The sequence below is a fragment of the Triticum dicoccoides genome, chromosome 4A, assembly GCF_002162155.2.
Source record: "Triticum dicoccoides isolate Atlit2015 ecotype Zavitan chromosome 4A, WEW_v2.0, whole genome shotgun sequence".
Classification (NCBI taxonomy): Eukaryota; Viridiplantae; Streptophyta; class Magnoliopsida; order Poales; family Poaceae; genus Triticum; species Triticum dicoccoides.
Genome location: NC_041386.1, coordinates 631,898,059 through 631,916,322, shown reverse-complemented (window position 1 = coordinate 631,916,322; position 18,264 = coordinate 631,898,059). Strand labels below are relative to the sequence as shown.

The 18,264-nt window shown below is 41.7% G+C and overlaps 2 protein-coding genes across 2 annotated transcripts; one reads left to right on the top strand and one right to left on the bottom strand.

The window, feature by feature from the left end:
• Window positions 1-2,966: 2,966 nt before the first annotated feature.
• LOC119287558 ((+)-menthofuran synthase-like) lies at window positions 2,967-4,024 on the top strand. The gene has a single exon (XM_037567122.1). The coding sequence runs from the start codon at window positions 3,031-3,033 to the stop codon at window positions 3,784-3,786; it is 756 nt and encodes a 251-aa protein (XP_037423019.1). The 5' UTR covers window positions 2,967-3,030; the 3' UTR covers window positions 3,787-4,024.
• A 934-nt stretch (window positions 4,025-4,958) lies between these two features.
• Window positions 4,959-17,263, bottom strand: LOC119287557. The gene is made up of 16 exons (XM_037567121.1): window positions 16,880-17,263; window positions 14,726-14,996; window positions 14,552-14,621; window positions 14,418-14,467; window positions 13,968-14,171; window positions 13,830-13,887; window positions 13,069-13,177; window positions 11,887-11,955; window positions 10,702-10,830; window positions 9,935-10,135; window positions 9,802-9,857; window positions 9,631-9,724; window positions 9,185-9,275; window positions 8,101-8,220; window positions 6,764-7,114; window positions 4,959-6,649 (listed from the first exon to the last, which is right to left on the bottom strand). The coding sequence occupies exons 2-16, from the start codon at window positions 14,987-14,989 to the stop codon at window positions 5,195-5,197; spliced, it is 3,321 nt and encodes a 1,106-aa protein (XP_037423018.1). The 5' UTR covers window positions 14,990-14,996; window positions 16,880-17,263; the 3' UTR covers window positions 4,959-5,194.
• Between the last annotated feature and the right edge of the window lie 1,001 nt (window positions 17,264-18,264).

Sequence of the window (18,264 nt, the reverse complement as noted above, 5' to 3'; positions counted from 1 at the left end):
TGAGTTGAATCTCAGCCTCCCTAAGTAGACGTACAGTTGTCACAGCAACTGGAACTGGTCCAACAAATCATTGTCTTCAACGAGTCACTGGTTTCATCCTTCCCTTCCCTTTACTTACTGTTGGTCCTTGTGAAGTCATTGTATGATTGCTTTATCTTTTGTCTTCACTGAGTGACTGCTTGTTCTGATTGACTTCACAATATCTTCCTACCTGATCTTTACTGTCTAGCTGCTATTAGTCATTGTGCTTTCACTCCATTGAATACTTGACTATGGTTTGCCTAGTGTAGTCTACCTTCCGTTGCATGGTAATAGGTTTATTTCTATCGTTTGTCTTCGAAACTTCCATGTTTTGAAGACTTTCATAAAAATCGCCTATTCACCCCCCCCCCCCTCTAGTCGATCACTAGCACTTTCAAAGAGGAAAGGAGATGATGAGCTCAAAAATGCTATGGAAGCTATTGTGAAGGCAAGAAAAGAAGCCAACGAGGTGAGGAAAATGGCAAGGACCCAAGATGCCACGGCCGAGGAGAGAAGGTTGGCGGCCGAGGATAGGAGGGTGGCGGCCGAGGAGAGGAAGGTGGCTTTGGAGGAGAGGAAGGTGAGCAATGAGGAGCGAACTAGGTTGTTGGAATGGGAGAAGCACTTGTTCTTCTTGGACACAACTAACCTCAATGTGGCGCAAAAGGAGTATGTCAATCTTGCCCAAGAAGAAGTCTTGATCCAAAAAAGATCCATGGTTCGTGCAATGGGTGGCGGTGGCCTCGGCGCAATGGGTGGCGGTGGCCTCGGCGCAATGGGTGGCGGTGGCCTCGGCGCCATGGGTGGCGGTGGCCTTGGCGCCATGGGTGGCTTCGGAGGTACCGTGGGCGGTTTAGGTGCAATGGGAGGCATGCCTGGCTTTGGAGCACCCCCCGACGCTATGGCCACCATGGGAGGCATGAGTTTTGCTTCTCTCATGGGAGGCATGGGTGCACCTCCGGCCGCCATGAGCGGAATGTCTTTCGATGTGCCTCCTCGCACACATTCCCATGAAGATGTCGTTGAAGATCTTGCCAACACCATCGGAGCTTCACGTGATGCGGTGCGGGATGAGGAGAGGGAGGAAGATTCATCTTCGTAGGAGAAAGATTCATCTTCGGAGGTGGAAGAATCGTCTTTCGAAGATGAGGACGAGGACGAAGACGAGGACGAGGACGAGGAATGATATGTCTTTCATTTGTGTATTGAACTTGATTTGCATTTTGAACTTGGTTGGATGAACTTGTGGGTATGATTTTAAACTTGTGGGCATGAACTCCATCAACTTGTTTGTGTGAAATTTTTATTGTGTTGGAAAATGTTTATCATTTTGTGTTCAAAATGCCATATGCAATGCACCGGCGAGTCGCGCGCGCGCGCTGCATTTTAGCGCGGCTGCTGGAGCCAGCGCTGCGCGCCGCGCCAAACCAGGCGATGCGCGCGCGGCATATCTGTCTTTTGCGCGCGGCGCGATCGGCGCCTATTGAAGATGCTCTAACAAATTATTCAAAGTGTCTTTACCATCTTCTACATTCCATAATCATGTCAATGGCATTGGTATAACACATCCTCCAGATTTGTAGTGTTCAAAGGGAGTAAACACCAAAATTATAACATGTTAACAATCATCAGGTTGCATATATTGTACTATTTTCCCGTCATGATTTTTCCCTAATAATTTCTCATAAAAGGTTTTAAATTATGGGACGGAGGGCATATGTCATATTAGTTTTTCCTTATATTTTTTCCGCTGGATTTTAAAGGAGTTTTCAGTGGCATATGAGCATATCAGATCGCATTATTTACCCTTATGAGTATCCTATCAAATTTTCTAATAATTTTTTGAATGAAGCAATATATTTTAAGATCATAAAGTAATATTTTCAAGATTTTTCCCATTGGGGTTTATAAAGGAAAATAAGCAGAGCATATTTATTGCTCTCTACACTAATCAATGAGTTTTCTCCCTTCTCAAAGGTTTTCACATTTGAGCTACCAAGGAGATAATAATCATTATATGTTGCATCACTTTTTTCTTATTATTTTTTCACTGGGTTTAAAGAAGTTTTAGCAACGTGTCCATGCAATTCTCCCAAAAAAAAAATCCCACAGGGCTTTTGGAGGAGAATCTCGAGACTATACAAAGGATTTCTTAAAATGAAAGATGAATATACAAGAAGCTTTTAATAATGGATTATTCAAGAAGTGGTGTTATACAAGGAGAAGTGTTCTATAATGTACAGATGCATCCCTTCTTTCTCTCTCACAATATGTAACCGGCATCTCTCTGAGGCGTCCCCTCGGCTTGTATATACGTATATACCTTTGCATCAATGAAATCCAAACACAATTCTGTCTACTACTTTTCATTCTTCATAATAAGAACGAATGGTTTGGATTCTCCATTGACGCGGATGTGGATGTGGAGGTTGGGCCCGAATGCTCCATTTTATGGTTATTATTATCTCCGAGACCCAGTCCTGAAAAAAGAAAATTCCATCAGTGATCATCGCCCCGCCCCTGTTGGTAGAATCTCCATTGAGGCATATCCATCTCCCCCATAAATATATATACGTGGCACACTCAATTTGTCGATGTCAGTTGTCGGACCACAATGGAGAATTGACATGTGGTTAGAAACCAAGTGACATTAATAGAGTCAAGGAGGAGCGAACATGAAGAGAAAAACAAGCGAAAATGAATTTGTATTTGTGGATGGAGAAGGAAACGTTGGGCTAGCTAGGAGGAAGAAAACCGGGGTGTGCTGGTTGAAAACAACATGTTTGATTGGTGGGAGAAAACTGTGGTGTGTAGGTTGACACTTACAATAATTCGTGGTGGGGGAGAAAATTATGATGTGATGGCCGGAAATAGCACATTCACTTGTGGTCAGCATGTATGTGCCTTTTGTGTTTTGTGTAGAGAATATCTTTTTTGAGTGTTGCCGTATATGTCACGTGGCATGGCAATGCACGGGCTTCTAACTAATACTAACGGTTAAGCTTGGGAATGGTTGCAGAAATGGTGGTCGAGCCGTTGAACTCGCCCGTGCTCACCACCGTCCTCGCCTTCCTTCTCGTGGTGATCACCCTCCTCGTCTCCACCAGGCGCAGCAGCAGTGCGCTGCGGCTGCCCCCGTCGCCGCGGGGCCTGCCGGTCGTCGGCCACCTCCACCTGCTCGGGAGCCTGCCGCACCGGAGCCTCCGGTCGCTGGCCGCGTCCCACGGCCCGGTCATGCACCTGCGGCTCGGCCGCGTGCCCGCCGTCGTGGCCTCCTCCGCGGCCGCGGCGGAGGAGGCCATGAAGACCCGCGACCTGGACTTCGCCGGCCGCCCCAGGCTCCTCATGGTCGACCGCTTCTACTACGGCACCGGCGGCATCGGCTTCGCGCCCTACGGCGACCACTGGCGCCAGGCGCGCCGCGTCTGCGCCGCCCACATGCTCAGCGCGCGCCGCGTCGCGTCCCTGGGCCGCGTCCGGGCGCAGGAGGCCGCCGCGCTCGTCGGCCGGGTCCGCCGGGTTGGTTCCGGCGTCGTGAACCTGAGCGACAACCTCGTCGTCTACTCCAACGCGGTCATCTCCCGCTGCACGCTCGGCGACGCGGACTGCGGGGTGGAAGGCGGCGGCGCGAGGCTGAGGAAGGCGTTCGGCGAGATGGAGGAGCTCCTCGGAACGGTGCCCATGGGGGAGACGGTGCCTCAAGGCGTTCGGCGAGATGGAGGAGCTCCTCGGAACGGTGCCCATGGGCGCCGCCGGTGGACATGAGCGAGCTGTACGGCCTCTCCGTGTGCCTCAAGGCGCCGCTGCTTCTGGCCGCCAAGCCGTGGTCGTCCATGGATATGGATGGCGTTGAGTGAGCTAGGATCGACGGTGCTTCTTTTCTCTACATATATGTCCATGAGAAGTGTTAAAGTGGGAATGTTTTTTTCTTGATTTTTTTTAAATGGAGGCAAAATATTTTCTTCAACTATTTTAATTAAGATTTAAAAGAGTGTACAAATAATTACAAGTTTTTTTTTTTTGCGGAGGGCGTCGATTTTAGTCTTGTATGCGTGATGGCACTAAGATATGGTGTGAAGACCATTGCATGCATTCTGCTCATTGCGAATTGCCAACAAGGGATATGATCCCCTTCTTTCTAAAGCCGTTGAACGGTTACCATGGAACACCGCCAATCCATGTCCGAACTGAAGTTGCATCAATGCTCGATACGGATCTCGACATGCCGCATTTGGGTCTCCATTGGGCAGAGTTAACATAAGCCATAATTCAACCATCTTACTCTTTGCAATTGGCCAGCTATCAAATCTGCGTTTGTACCGTGTTTCAAACAAAACGAACCCTAAATTCTTTGTGGTGTAACCTGACAAAGTCCTAAAATTGACCTAATTCAAAAGTCTAGAATGATGTACGCACCCTTCAGGGAGTTGGATGGCTTCAGAAATTTCTCGAATTGTAGATCTAGGTATGTGGTGTGTCCTGCATCTGTTTTGCTACAACTTTGTATCCATACACTGAGGATAAAAAGACTTCGAGTTGTGTCACTCGATCTCTTTGGGTGCTCGTGCTCATCGGTTCCGAATTGCTGGCCAGCAATTTTAAAAAAACTCAACAGTACTCTTATTAGTTTTCCTTTATATTCCCTCCCTTTCTATATATAAGCCTTTCAAAGATTTCAATAGGGACTATACATATGAATATATATATGTAGATGTATTTTAGATTATAGATTCACTTATTTTGCTTCATATGTAGTCCATGTTGAAATCTCTTTTGTCTATTGGAACCTCTATAAAAGGTCTTATAATTAGGTCATATTGGAATCTCTAAAAGGCCTTATAATGAGGAACGAAGGGAGTAATACTAATAAAAAAATAAATGTGTATAATTTATTGTTGCTATCATTTTGTGTTTGGTTGTTTGGTCCATTAAAAATAAAAGGCATACACTGAAGTTTGGTTGTCCACAACTAAAGGGAGTATAATAATAACAATACTAGAACGTTGCACGGCACTTCACAGCTAAATTCAGGCATAGGCCAAAAGGTAGCAGGTTCAGTCAGGCAGGCAGCTAACTATCATACAGATCAAGAGGGAGAGAGGTTCTAGGAACCCTAGAGAAGTCACCTATTACAGACAAGTAATCGTCAACACTGCCGAAGGAAAACCCGATTCTAACCCAGAAACAGTGGCATTGAGGAGCTCCTCGTTTGTCGCTTATCTGTTGCAGGCGTCTGCGGGGGGGCGGCCGGAGGGACCTTGCGACGCTTCTTGCGCTGCTCTGTCTTCTCTGCGGTAGACTCGACATCCTTCTCCGAGCACCTGTCCTCGGAAACTTCCATCTTCTGACCTTCAGAGGTGCTGGCAAGAAGAGGCCTTTTAGCATGGCAGGGTTTGTCCTCAAAAATTGCTTCATTCGGTTTGTCCTCGCAAACTCCCATCTTCTGATCTTCAGAGATGCTATCAGCAAGAGGCCTTTTAGCATCACAGGGTGTCACCTCGCAAACTGCTTCATTCGGTTCGTCCTCGCAAACTGTTTCATTCTTCACGCACAAGGCGCTATCAACGTCAGGCATCTCAGCATCAGAATGGTTAGTGTCAACTTCACAAGGAACTGTCTCGCCAGCTCCTGGTCCTACGCTACCGTGTGCATCCACACTGTCCACATGAGCTTCATCACTCCCATTTGTACTGTCACCTGCCACGATGGTGCTAGTCTCTCCCTCTTTCAGCTCATGCGGAACAGCGCTGTCGCTGATAGCACAGCTGTCAATGTTTCCCTCTTTGGACTCGGGTGAAATATGCTGCTCACCATCACTGATCTTATCAGCAACTGCGCAAGTTTCCTCCGTGCCAACTTCGATATCATCTTCTACCTTGAGATCCACTTCGATATCATCTTCCACATTGAGATCCACAGAAGTATCTTCATGTTTCGCGTCCTCAGATTCGACAGCAATTATTGCGGGAGAATGCTCAGCAACATCGTTATTCAAATCACATACCACGGGTAAAGACTGCTCAGCAACATCATTGTTCAAATCGCATACCATGAGTGGAGACGTGTCCTCAAAAACATCACCCTTGGCCTCCTCATCTTCAACAATGTTTCTTTCTGAAGAATGCTCACAAGTATTCCCTTCTATATCACCAGCCACTACAGATCCCATGGCATCAGGGAAATCATATCTGCCATTGTCAGCTTCGTCTTTGGTGCTTGCTGGATCAGATGCAATGTCAACTTCCCTGGCATCAGACATCATGACAGGATGCATATCTTCATCACAGCAATCATCCAGAACTTCATTTATGTTTGTTTCTAAGCTATGTTCTTTGTAGGCCATTGCCTCAGAGTTATCAGAGAATGAGCCACACTTGGAATCCATAATATTATGCATCATAACTTCTGTGTAGCTAGAAATTGTCCGGTTATTGTGCGAACAATCCAGCATGGATTCCACAAAATTGTCCTGACCTTTTACCACAGAACCATCATCCTTCAACGCTTCAGCATCTTCTGGGGCGCATGATCTCAGGTCAGGTTTATTATCATAATCCGCAGGAAGTGGCTCATTTTCAACAGCCTGGCTTGGCATGCAGATGGCAAAATCATTGTCGGGTGGACAAACCTAACAAAAATAATGAACAACAGGTAAAAAAATGACCTTAGAAAACAAGTTCAACAAGTTAACTACTATCGATCAATTGAAATAGTAAGTACTAGCCACTAACTAAAATTATACCTGTGTGTCCTGTACAGCAAATGTTGTAACCCCTTCAGTCTCTAAAATGCATCCAGGAACAGGTAGAACATTTCCAGAATCATTAAAGCAGATGGATGTGGATTGTTGCTGTGTTCCAGCAATTTGGCAAAGTGAGTCAGATTCACCAGCAGAGCACCCCTGAGCAAGGAACTCTCTAGCTGCTTCAGGCTCAGCATTTTCTCTTCCTAGATAACTTTCATCAAACTGCTCGCTACCACAGGTTAGTTCCGGAAAAGTTTGAGAAGGTACTGTCACTAGCTCCTGGATTAACTTCCGGATCAATGAACGCTTCAGAGAAGCTTCAGCGGGTTCAAACCAACCATCACTGAGCTGAAAAGTACATCAAGCATTAATATGGGGTTAACAAAATATCCAAAATGAGATGTGTGAAGATTACTCGAGCAGAGAGGCATCAACTAAAACTTCAGTCTCCTGCTAAAAAGATGTACTAAAAAGCTATAAAGAACCTACCACTCTAACTGGGAGGATGGAAAGGTGGGATCAAAACTCAAGAGCGCTCACATCCTACCGATCCCCATATTTTAATTAGGAAAGTGGTTCCCCAAGCTCCCAACCACAAACAATTTCATAAGGCAGCAAACAGCCCATCCATGTTTTAAAGCTTTAACTTTGATAACCCCGCAACTGTACTTTTGACCTGGTGCAAAATGCCACTGTACTTCAAACTTTGATTATTCTCCAACGACTTCAATGTTCAATTGGACTTACAACTTATGCTTTATAATGGATAGCATGAGTCTACGTTTATTTCCTTGATTGATTTACATGGACCGCCATAGTGGCAGAAAATATGAACCCTAACGCCAGCAAGTACCATGCACCAATTCTTAACACATAGCAAGTTGCTAAAATGCAAATGGAGATGGTCAGGCCACAAATAACTGTGGTAAATTGACTAAGGTGAAGCTACAAGTGAGTGGCTACAATCCCTTCCTAAATATAAGTCTTTGGAGACATTTCACTATGGACCACATACGGAGCAAATGATTGAATCTACACTCTAAAATGCATCTATATGCATCCGTATGTGGTCCATAGTAAAATCTCTACAAAGACTTATATTTAGGAACGGAGGCAGTAGAATCTATGATAGTTTCTCCATTAGTGATTATGTACTAAAATATCCACACTTTGCATGGTGTTCACTATAACACCAAAATTAGCATCTACTGAAGAAAAATAAACCAAATTATATAAACAGAACAGAAAAGAAGTAGGCTGCTAATGAAATAGAGAGCTGGGGGCCCAAACATAACAACATCAACATTTAAGAAAAATAATTAATCAGAACTCACAAAGGTTGAGGATACTGATATCTTCATAGGGTTGAAGCTACTGGGATAATCCATCAGAAAGCGTTCCACATAATGGAGAAGGAACAGGCCACAGTCAAATGAGTTATCTTGCTGAGGGAGCTGGACGGACAAATAGAACAAATCTATATCACAATAGAAAATAGATATTGACAAATGAAATAAAAGAATTTCTTAGTTTTGTAGGCATGTATACGATATTAAAAGAAATTTCTTCGTTCTGTAGGCATGTTACGATATACATTTGCAACCTTGCAGGTTATTTCAACAATGAAGGCGAAGATCAGCTGAAAGTATTTTTCATAGAATGGAAAATTGTTGGACTGGCTAACTCAACAAGTCAAACAGACTAGCTCATAGAGATAATTAACAGAAGCTCCTAACCCATTAGACAAGCAATCCCTGGACTGCAATTTCAGTTAAAACAGAGAGCCTGCAAATAGTATCTTTATTGCCTATTGCATGTTCATGGGCCATTTATTTTTTGTGCGGGCATTTTTTTTCGTTGCATGGGTCGGAGGGTGTGTGTTCATGGGCCATGTATTTGCACTGAATTCGCTATTTGGTTGGCCATAGATTAGCAAGGATAAGGAAAAACTTAAATGCACACGTGACAAAAGCTCGTCAAAAAATTGGCAACAGGCCAAGACTGGCAATTATGACAGGATTTTGGCAAACACTTTCTTGTAAATTTTAGCTTTAAAACTTAAACCCTGATGGATAAAAGATTTTATTAATAATTTCAAACCTTAACATTTTTATCGAGTTAACACTTAAGCTAAATACCTTCGACAGATATCCACACTAGTTACCATCTATACCTCTCCATGAATGGTGAGTGCAAGTGGCAATGCAATTTAAATACAGCTCCTTGTTTTATTGATCACTGATGAAAGGAAATAACAAGGGGTAGGGTTACTCTCAGTGCTTGCCCTCTTCACAGCATCAACATTAAATGGTTCTCAGAACTAGTGTAAGTCAGAAATTGGCATAAAAAATAGAAGTACTCAACAACAATTTTACAGAAACACATGAGACTTGATACTAAAAGCTGATGTCAACAAACCTCAAGGGAGACGAATCTCAGATTTAAGAATTTGTCTGAAATATCTAATGCTGATTCAGGGTGCCTTTCCTTCCACTCTTCCCATAGATAACTGCACCAGAAAGAGTTAAACTCAGCAGATATTGGTCACCAAGTGATAAGATAAATTGGAGCAATTAAGTGCAAAAAAGCAACATTGACGGTTTACACTTTTCAGTTATTATATACTTGCAAATTAGATGTATCAATCAGGCATTGATGTTGTCTACAAGTGACGCATTTGACCATTACCTAGACCAAAATATATATAAATATTTAATGTGCTTCTGACTATAGTGTCCGTTTTTTATCTGAAAAACCTAAAGACCATAAGTGGTCAAAGTTTTGAAAATATGATAGCTCATCCTAAAATAAACTAATTTGCACAAAAGCAGCACAAGATCTCACTCTTCCAGAAATGAGTTTACCTTTGAATAATGTCTTTCAGTCCACTGTGATTTCCTTTAAGAGAATCCATATGTAATATACATGGAACTTTACTATGCTTTTTTGCTTCACCATCTGAAGCAAAACAACGGGAAAGTAAAACACTACTCCATAAAAATGTTAAAAGTACCGACTTTAATTTATGTTCCCACCTTCAGATGTTTCCACTTCTCCAGGATAACAAATAACAATCAAGCTCCAATGCAAGCTGCAATGCAGAAACATAATTAACAGTGCACAGAAGTTATCATTTTAACAATAAAAAGAAGTGAACAAGTTCCTTGCCTGAAGTTCACTGGAATAAATAGAAAATCCTTCGCAAATATGTTTATTTTTCGGGTCCACTTGCGGACACGTAAAAAAGCTGATCTACCCTCTGGAGCTCTCCCTTGATCTTTGTCAAGATCTGCCAGCTTGCGAAAAAAGAAGCTATTAAAGAAATGGTACTTGCTCTTCTCGGTGGTCTTCATTCTTGTGCTTAAGTATCTGCAAATAATAAATAAACGCATAGTTGTAATTACAAATGAGTAAAATGAACTCCAGAGAAATGTGAAGTTAACAGGCACATACTGAAGTATGGTAACTAAACACATCAGAAATAGAAATTCATCTTTCAATGATATTTAAATCGATAATGAAATCAGATTTTGTTCAAAGCCAACAACTATGTAGTTGTCCATGAGAACTGTATGGCATTGTTATTCACAAAAAATACTGCCATGCAATGCATGAAACAAGCAGAGCCATGTGGTTACTGTAGCTTTCACATGATTGTGGGATACATTTGTTTCACAGGTAACTGATTTGGTAAGTAACGTTCAAAACAATAAAGAAGATTTCATATCATAAACAACTTAAGAAAACATAAATACAGAACTGCATCTGCATGTAGCAAAGCAGGTGATCTGATCTACAAATATAACAATGGCAATTACAAATATTACAATAGCAATTGCAACAGCACAAAAAGTGTAATTGGACAGCACCATTTAACAACTAAGGCTATAAAATAAAGGATGATTGTGCAGACACCAATGAAAGGTTCAACCTACTTGATATAGAAGTCAATTATTGTGTCGTTGACAAATGTTTCAGGTAGAAGCAAATCAACATCTCTGCTGCTAATAGAAACAGCATCCGGATCTCCTTTAGGATAGATAACATCTTCAAAGTCGTCAATGCTGAAACGATTAACACGAATAACGAAACAACTTTAAGCATAGCAAGAACAAAATATAGATCATGGTAGACATTCATAAGGTTATAAATAGCTCGCAATATTAGCATTATTGGTTTTTTGGATCCTAATCGCTAAACCATACTTCAAAGTCCCGCTACAGTTGCGACGGCAAGTATAGGTTCAAATAACTCTGATTTGTCTTAGCTAGCTAGTGACAGCCCCACTATTCCATCAAAGTACCTTTTGCCAAAACTACAAGCTAAATTTCATAATGAACTTCATTAAAGGCCTCAATACATCTATTGAGGGCATAGATTATGAGAACCTATCAAAAAAGTAGTCTCTTTTTTAACCCTTTTTAACAACTATATTTCTTAGTGATTATTACTCCCTTAGTCAAACTTGTGTGTGTTTGACCAAGATTATAGAATAAAATATCGGCATCTACAATACAAAATAAATAAAATATGAAAATACTTATAATGATGGATCTAATGATACAAATTTGGTAATGTGCCTATTGATATTTTTTCTTAAAAATTTGGTCAAACATGCATATGTTTGACTTTTGAAAAAACTAATACACTTATATTTTGGAACGGAGGGAGCATTTACTATTTAGTCTGACAAAAATTGTGTTCCTATCATGATAATGTGTCAAAACTTGCTTCCATGATTCGTGTAGTGTAAATATTAATTATTTTCTATTAAAATAACAAAAGATTATACATAATAGCTATGCTTTAAGTAGCTTAGCCAGGACCTCGCCGTCAAAACTGAGATCTAAAAACTTGGGAGATTACAGAAGACATTAGAACATAATAGGTGAAACTAGTACAATGGATAAAAACATGCATAGCAATAACATCGCTTCTACTCCCTCCGTCCCATAGTGTCAAAAACGCTGTTATATTATGGGACTGAGGGAGTTCATGACACAAGCTAATTGTAGTGCCATATGCTCATGAATGCTTCTAGATAGTTCAGATAGTTCATAGAGGCAAAAAACAAAAATTAAAAACAGATGCAGAGAATACATGACAGAAGTGCAACATACCCAGAAAAGTACTGTTTCGGGAAAAATAAACTTGGGTCAGTGCTCTGGTTCTCCAACGCAAAATCCTCTCTGACAGCGGCATGCCATCGCGTAAGAACATTGTTATAGAAACAACAACATAACCAAAGACTGTACATATATGTTTTGTAACTCGGAGCAAACTGCACATTAGAAGTGTAAAAAGATACAGATATAGCAAAACTGTCCAACCACGAAATCAGGCAAATACTCCCTCCGTTCCAAAATAGGTGACTCAACTTTGTACTTACGTTAGTACAAAGTTAGTACAAAGTTGAGTCACCTATTTTGGAACGGAGGGAGTATGTGACAAGTCCAACAGGATAAGAACTTTTCCGCCAAAATCATGTATAATGTCCTGATCCATCCATCACAACCTATGTCCAACAACAACAACAACAAAGCCTTTAGTCCCAAGCAAGTTGGGGTAGGCTAGAGGTGAAACCCATAAGATCTCGCAACCAACTCATGGCTCTGGCACATGGATAGCAAGCTTCCACGCACCCCTGTCCATAGCTAGCTCTTTGTCGATAATCACAACCTATGTCCACCTTTAATATTTGATATCCATATTCAAACCCCAGACAAACAGAAAACCAAACCCTTAGCTGAAATAACCCAACTTACCAGCATTTGCAGCATGTCTAATTTCGTGAGTTCTTGAGTAAAAGAATAACACATTACAATATAACTGTTTCATATAGTGATTTAAAGTGCATGGTCTATTCTCTACAATATGAATAAAATCATATATTATTAACACTTGACAGTGATATCTGATATCAGTATCAGGCAAAAATATATTTGTTTTCTCTATATCTGGTGGTTATGGCTTATTAAATATGAGAACAAAGTTCTGAACTCAATCTACAAGTTAGTCTTCCTAAAATATGGGAAGTATCTGGTATGGCCAAGCATTTTTCACTGGCATATGTTTAACAGCCCAATTTACATGGTTCAATAATCAGCATTAGTATTTGCATGATCCTTATCTGTGGCTCGATAGGAGGGGGAAATAACAAAAAATAATGTGGCTAATGTAATGATGCATTGGCATGAACCTAGTAACTCTTCTATGCTGTGGTCAGAAATGTTATTTAACTGAAATCAACACATACATGAATAAATGGTCAGAATAAAGCATAACATCAGCTCAAAGCTTACGATGGAGTGTTGTTCCAGATGTCACGATATCTTGATGCCATATGACAGATCTTCTCTTGTTTTCGTGGCCACTGTGGATCTGTAAGAATAAACTCCACTCTAATAGGATCTATAGAGTACAAAAAAGACAAAAAATTAGTTCGATATACGCAAACGCCAAAGGATATCGAAACCTCACAATATTAACATTCAATTCATGTTAACTTATTAAATTATTCATGCATGCATTTGTGAACAGGTCACGCCGACAGAGAGGAGAGGTGGAACTTCAGGCACAGCGTCTCAAGTGGCAGGAAATTATTCATGCACCAGTCTTCCCAGCAACATTTACCTTCCTATTCAAAAGTACTATGCGCATGCAATCAAGCCTTTGGTTGGTACAGTCAAATAAATGTCTGCGCTATTTGTATAGTCTTACTATTGCATGACACATTTTCTGCCGAGGACAAAAAGGAAATTAGTAAGGAGCTCTTCAAGTGTTTTGTGTATTCAGATACTTTTGTCAAGCAGTGAACCGAAAATAATCAAACAAATAAACTGTTGTTTGGTTGATGCTATTTAACTTTTCAGAAGAACAAAAGACATGCAATACTGATAAATTCTAAATTAACAACAAAACACACCCCATAAACCAACACAGCTATATTTCATGCCATGCCATGCATCATACATTAGCCAAGATGTCATCTCTCACTGGAACATAGGGAAAGCATACTAAATCTGGGATACAACAAAAAGACGGGAATGCCCAACGTAATTACCTGAACTTCCGGTCTCTGCACTGGGTCTAATAAGAAGTGTTACAGAGGCAGATATAACCTGGTTAAAAGGGTAACTGATATTGAGCTATACAAATTAGAACAGAAAGTAGCAAACAAAAAGTAAAGAGAATTACATACACTCTGAGTCCATTGACTATTAATGGAAATGATGTCACAAACATCCCAACATAGAGCTATCGTCTTATCATCTTCATATGGATCACAATCCGAATGTTCAATTTTGAACCCATCTGGTGAAAAAATTACGTGAGGCTGAAAATGCAGGGCCGTGTCGCACATCACAAAGTCAGGTTTAAGCACAACCGTCCCTTCTTTATCAACCTACAAATACAGAAAACAAATAGAAATGATAAAAATACCCAACTACATACTCCAAGATGACATTTGAATCATGTTAGTAGGCCAATAGCTGGCTGTAACTTAACAAATGTAAGTTTTACAGATATGAACTATCAGTTCTATTCACTTCGATCATTTCTCCTAAATTTCTAGCTTGCTGAAGAATCCAAACTGTATTCAATAATACGAATTACTCCAAGTGGTCTACAAGGCAAGGAGGATACATACCATTTCACCCAAAGCATTGTACATATTTTCCAAATTTGGTTCCATGTAACCTGAAATTGCACAAAAATATATTAGCAGACTCCCATAAAAAAAAGCACGAGCATTGGCTATGGGTACCATTTTACAGGGTATACCGTAATTAGTGGTGGATGAAGTTTCAGGACTAGATGACAAGTTTTCTTCATCGGAATCAGAATATGTTCCCTGATGCCAACCCAAACGAGAAACCAAAAAAGATTAATACATGGAAATGGAATAAATAGTTGCATGAAAAGACAAATATTAACAGTATCTATATCTGGCTGAACCTCAAGGTGCTGCGTACTGCCATGTCTAACTTCCTTCACGGCCTGAATTCCTGACATCATCCTTGTATCTTCATATCCATCTAAGCAAGCATAGGAATTGCCAGAACCACTGTGCATGGCTGTAGTTGCCATAACCACATCAAATTCGGTTTTGTGGGATAGATCCTGATTCATTTCAGGAAATTCAGTTGCATATGATTCTTCACCAACATGAGTATCATGCAAGCCAGTGAATTCCAAACCAGAGATATCAGTCTGATTCATCTGCAACCTGTGAATTACAACACAGTGGAAGAGGGTATAGAAGCAATTAGATATTATTTGACCGACAATCATAGATTACTCATTGATATGCAATAAACATACAACAACAAAATAAGTAAGGCCTTGTCATCTTCATTATTATGATTGACCACTGAAAGATTGAATGAAAAGAACTGGATGCACAGGCCAAGAAAAACAAGCATCAATAATTGTATCTAATTTGTAATGAATGTGAAACATCAGCACTATATCAAGAGTTGTAAATTCTCAAAACCACAACACTGAAGTGGGTGCACAGGAGCAGCTTACTTTCGTTCTATAACATTAACACATTATGCTCTAATGTTATTAAAGTACCGTCAAAATATATGGAATCTAATAGGAACACTCTGCAGCATTTGAGCAAACAGAATACAAGTTACAACCTTAGTGAACATTCTCGTATGAGTTTGTATTGCTAGCTTAATTTGCTTAGCGGGGCTAGATAAATGGATGACGACGGGTGCTAGTTGCAGTTACCTGTGGTATATTTGAGCCAACAGAATTTGTCTTGCAATCTTAATAAAATAGTCTCTCAAATTGCTTAGCTAGGCCAGATTCACCTAGCTCATTTGAGCTATAGCTCATAGAAGCAAGGCTCATCGTTTGGTGGCATGGAATCTAAAAACGTAAAACACAGAGCACACCTTGAAAAATAACTCAGCTTCTTTGAATCTATGTTTGTTGGATGCATGGGGAAAGAAAATCTGCAGAGATGAACTGGGACAGGAATAGTCAAATACGACCCCGCAACTGCTGTTGCATGCCCTTGATAGACAGAGGCCAAGACAAATTCTGATTTTGGCGTTTGCATGCGTCTGCAATACGAGAAGTCGAGAACATCACACCCGCATGAACCGCACCCTCCTGTTCCGCGTCTCTTCGCCACGGGCGTTGCGGCAACGCCCACGCAGCTCGGTAGCTGCCGGCCAGAACCAAATCAATGCGGCCAGACTGCCAGAGGACAGAGCCAGACTCGCAAGGCACAGCCTAGGCCAATCAAAGCCACAGCCGGCAACTAAATGACCAGTACAGTCACCAGGCCCATCAACACCACAAGCAGGAGCACTAACACGGTAATTTTTTCTAACCATCTTTGCGTCAATTGTTCGTTCTTCAATTTTGCCCCATGATTATGAACTTGTAGCCAATAGACGGTAGACCAAACCCCAATTCAATCTAATTAGGGTAAACTAAATTCAGCTAGGAAATTTTCCATATTTTACGTGTAATTTGCTTTTATCTAAAGTAGTTTATTAAACCTCTGTGTCTGACAATGTATTTTGGAAATTGGAAATGCAAGACATCTTTTTCAAGTAATTTCGTCCTTTGTTTCATCAATACAAATATATAATGGGCATTTTTGTATTTATGCGTGGTCTTCTATTCCGTCCGACAATCTATGATAGAAGTAAAGGGGCACACATTTATTTAGTAAACCGTTACTTGAAAAAAAAATACGGCACATGTTAAAATGGTGAATCGGGGTGGCATTACCTCTAGCTCTGCCCCTGTATCTATCTACCCTACCCCAACTCGCTTGGGACGAAAGAAAAATCAAATCTTACCAAAGGGTAAGAAATGCAATCTGGACAATTGCATACACATAGATAGAACAGTGCCTATATTCATACAACACTTTCTTCTACCATTCTTGAAAGTACGCATACCAATCTATTTTCTGCTACAGGAACGCACACTCATCTATATATGATGTATCCGGAAAACACGACCAGCCATAGAAATTTCGTCACGAGCGTTAATAAAAAAAACATTAATTTCCGGTTCAGCAATCGGCCACAATTTTCGAGAGGATGGGGAAGTTACAACAGGACGGAAGATCGGATATACCTGATTCAAGTCGCGGAGGGGGCGACGGGGCGGATGGAGGCGGCGGCGGTGTCCTCCTTTGACCTTCGATCGGGGAGGAGGGGGTAGGGTTTGAGGACGGGGACGTCCCGCTGGCGGCGGTCAACGAGGGCGAGCCGGGGACAGGGCGGCGGCGACGGATCTCGTGGTTCTAGGGTTTCCGCCGAGAGGAGGGCCCGCGGGGCGTGGGTGGGGAAAGAGAGAGGTCACGGAGAGCGTGGCCGGGCGGCGCTGGTCCGCCGGAGGGGGTCGGGGGAGAGGCGGAGGCTACCGGGGCGGCATGGGGAGATCGGTCGCCCTGGTGGCGGTGGGGCGGAGGAGGAGAGGAGAGGCGGATGGCGTCGGGGAGATGGAGGTCGACTCGGCTGTGCCCCCAGTGGCAATTGCGGGGTAATTATACCGCAAAGTAGTAACTACTCTCCAATTGCCTTTGATCACAAGGAAAAAGTTTTCCGGAGGAGGGTTTTATCACAAGGAATTGGTGAGGGGGAATGCGTTTTACTCCCATGGTAAGTTCTTTAGATTTTAAGTCTGTCGTAATGACGTGGGGTGAAAAGCAGGCATGTCGCTCTGTATTTAAACCACTGTTGTTGTTCTGTTTTAAGATATGTGCATCTAGTATTTTTGAAGATTTATTTATTATTTATGTATGTGATACGTAACAAATGTAAAGATACGGCGGTTGATACTCTAGCAGCGTATCTCTAGACGTTAATGAGTGCGGATCGGGACAGAATCCTTCGGACGGGTATTTATTTCATATACCGTTTCTTCGTGCTGAAATAAATATCTTGGATATGGGTTTCTATGTTGATGTGAGGCTGGCTCGCCATGTTGTGCATGTCCCACAATTAAGGGGGAGTCACGTGACACGATAGGAAGCGCATCTTTTTTCTTCCTCGTTGGATGAGCGGGAGCCCCCCAAAAACTCGGTCTCCACAAACATCCCTCCCTCTATTTCCCATGTGTTTTGAATCAAGTCAAACGAGTGTTGAATTAGCACATGAGAAGTTGGTTTATCATCATTTTATCTATGGGGTTAGCGCATCTTCGGATGGATCAAACAACTACTCACATACCAAGTTAGAGATACACCCGAGATGGGATAAGGAAAGACGAACGAGAAAGGATGGGTATGGTGGAGGACGGCTGGAGCACTGCAATGAATGAGGTAGATGGAATGGGCCTCGAATGGTTCAGAAGGTACATACAGAAATACAAAAAATAATACCATACACTACTCACGGAAGAATGTGAGTTTGACATCAACTTCAGCCAGTTTCTAAATTTGAGCCTTTAAAATGGGTGTAGCGTGACAAGCGGATTAATGAATACCAAGTGTACAACCCCCCCCCCCCCAAATACAT

Coding starts and splice junctions, on each gene's coding strand:
- LOC119287557 (XM_037567121.1), bottom strand. CDS start 14,989: ATGAATCAGACTGATATCTCTGGTTTGGAATTCACTGGCTTGCATGAT. Junction 14,468..14,551: donor TTCATCCACCACTAATTACG/GTATACCCTGTA, acceptor GTGCAATTTCAG/GTTACATGGAACCAAATTTG. Junction 10,136..10,701: donor ATAATTGACTTCTATATCAA/GTAGGTTGAACC, acceptor TATTATTTGCAG/ATACTTAAGCACAAGAATGA.
- LOC119287558 (XM_037567122.1), top strand. CDS start 3,031: ATGGTTGCAGAAATGGTGGTCGAGCCGTTGAACTCGCCCGTGCTCACC.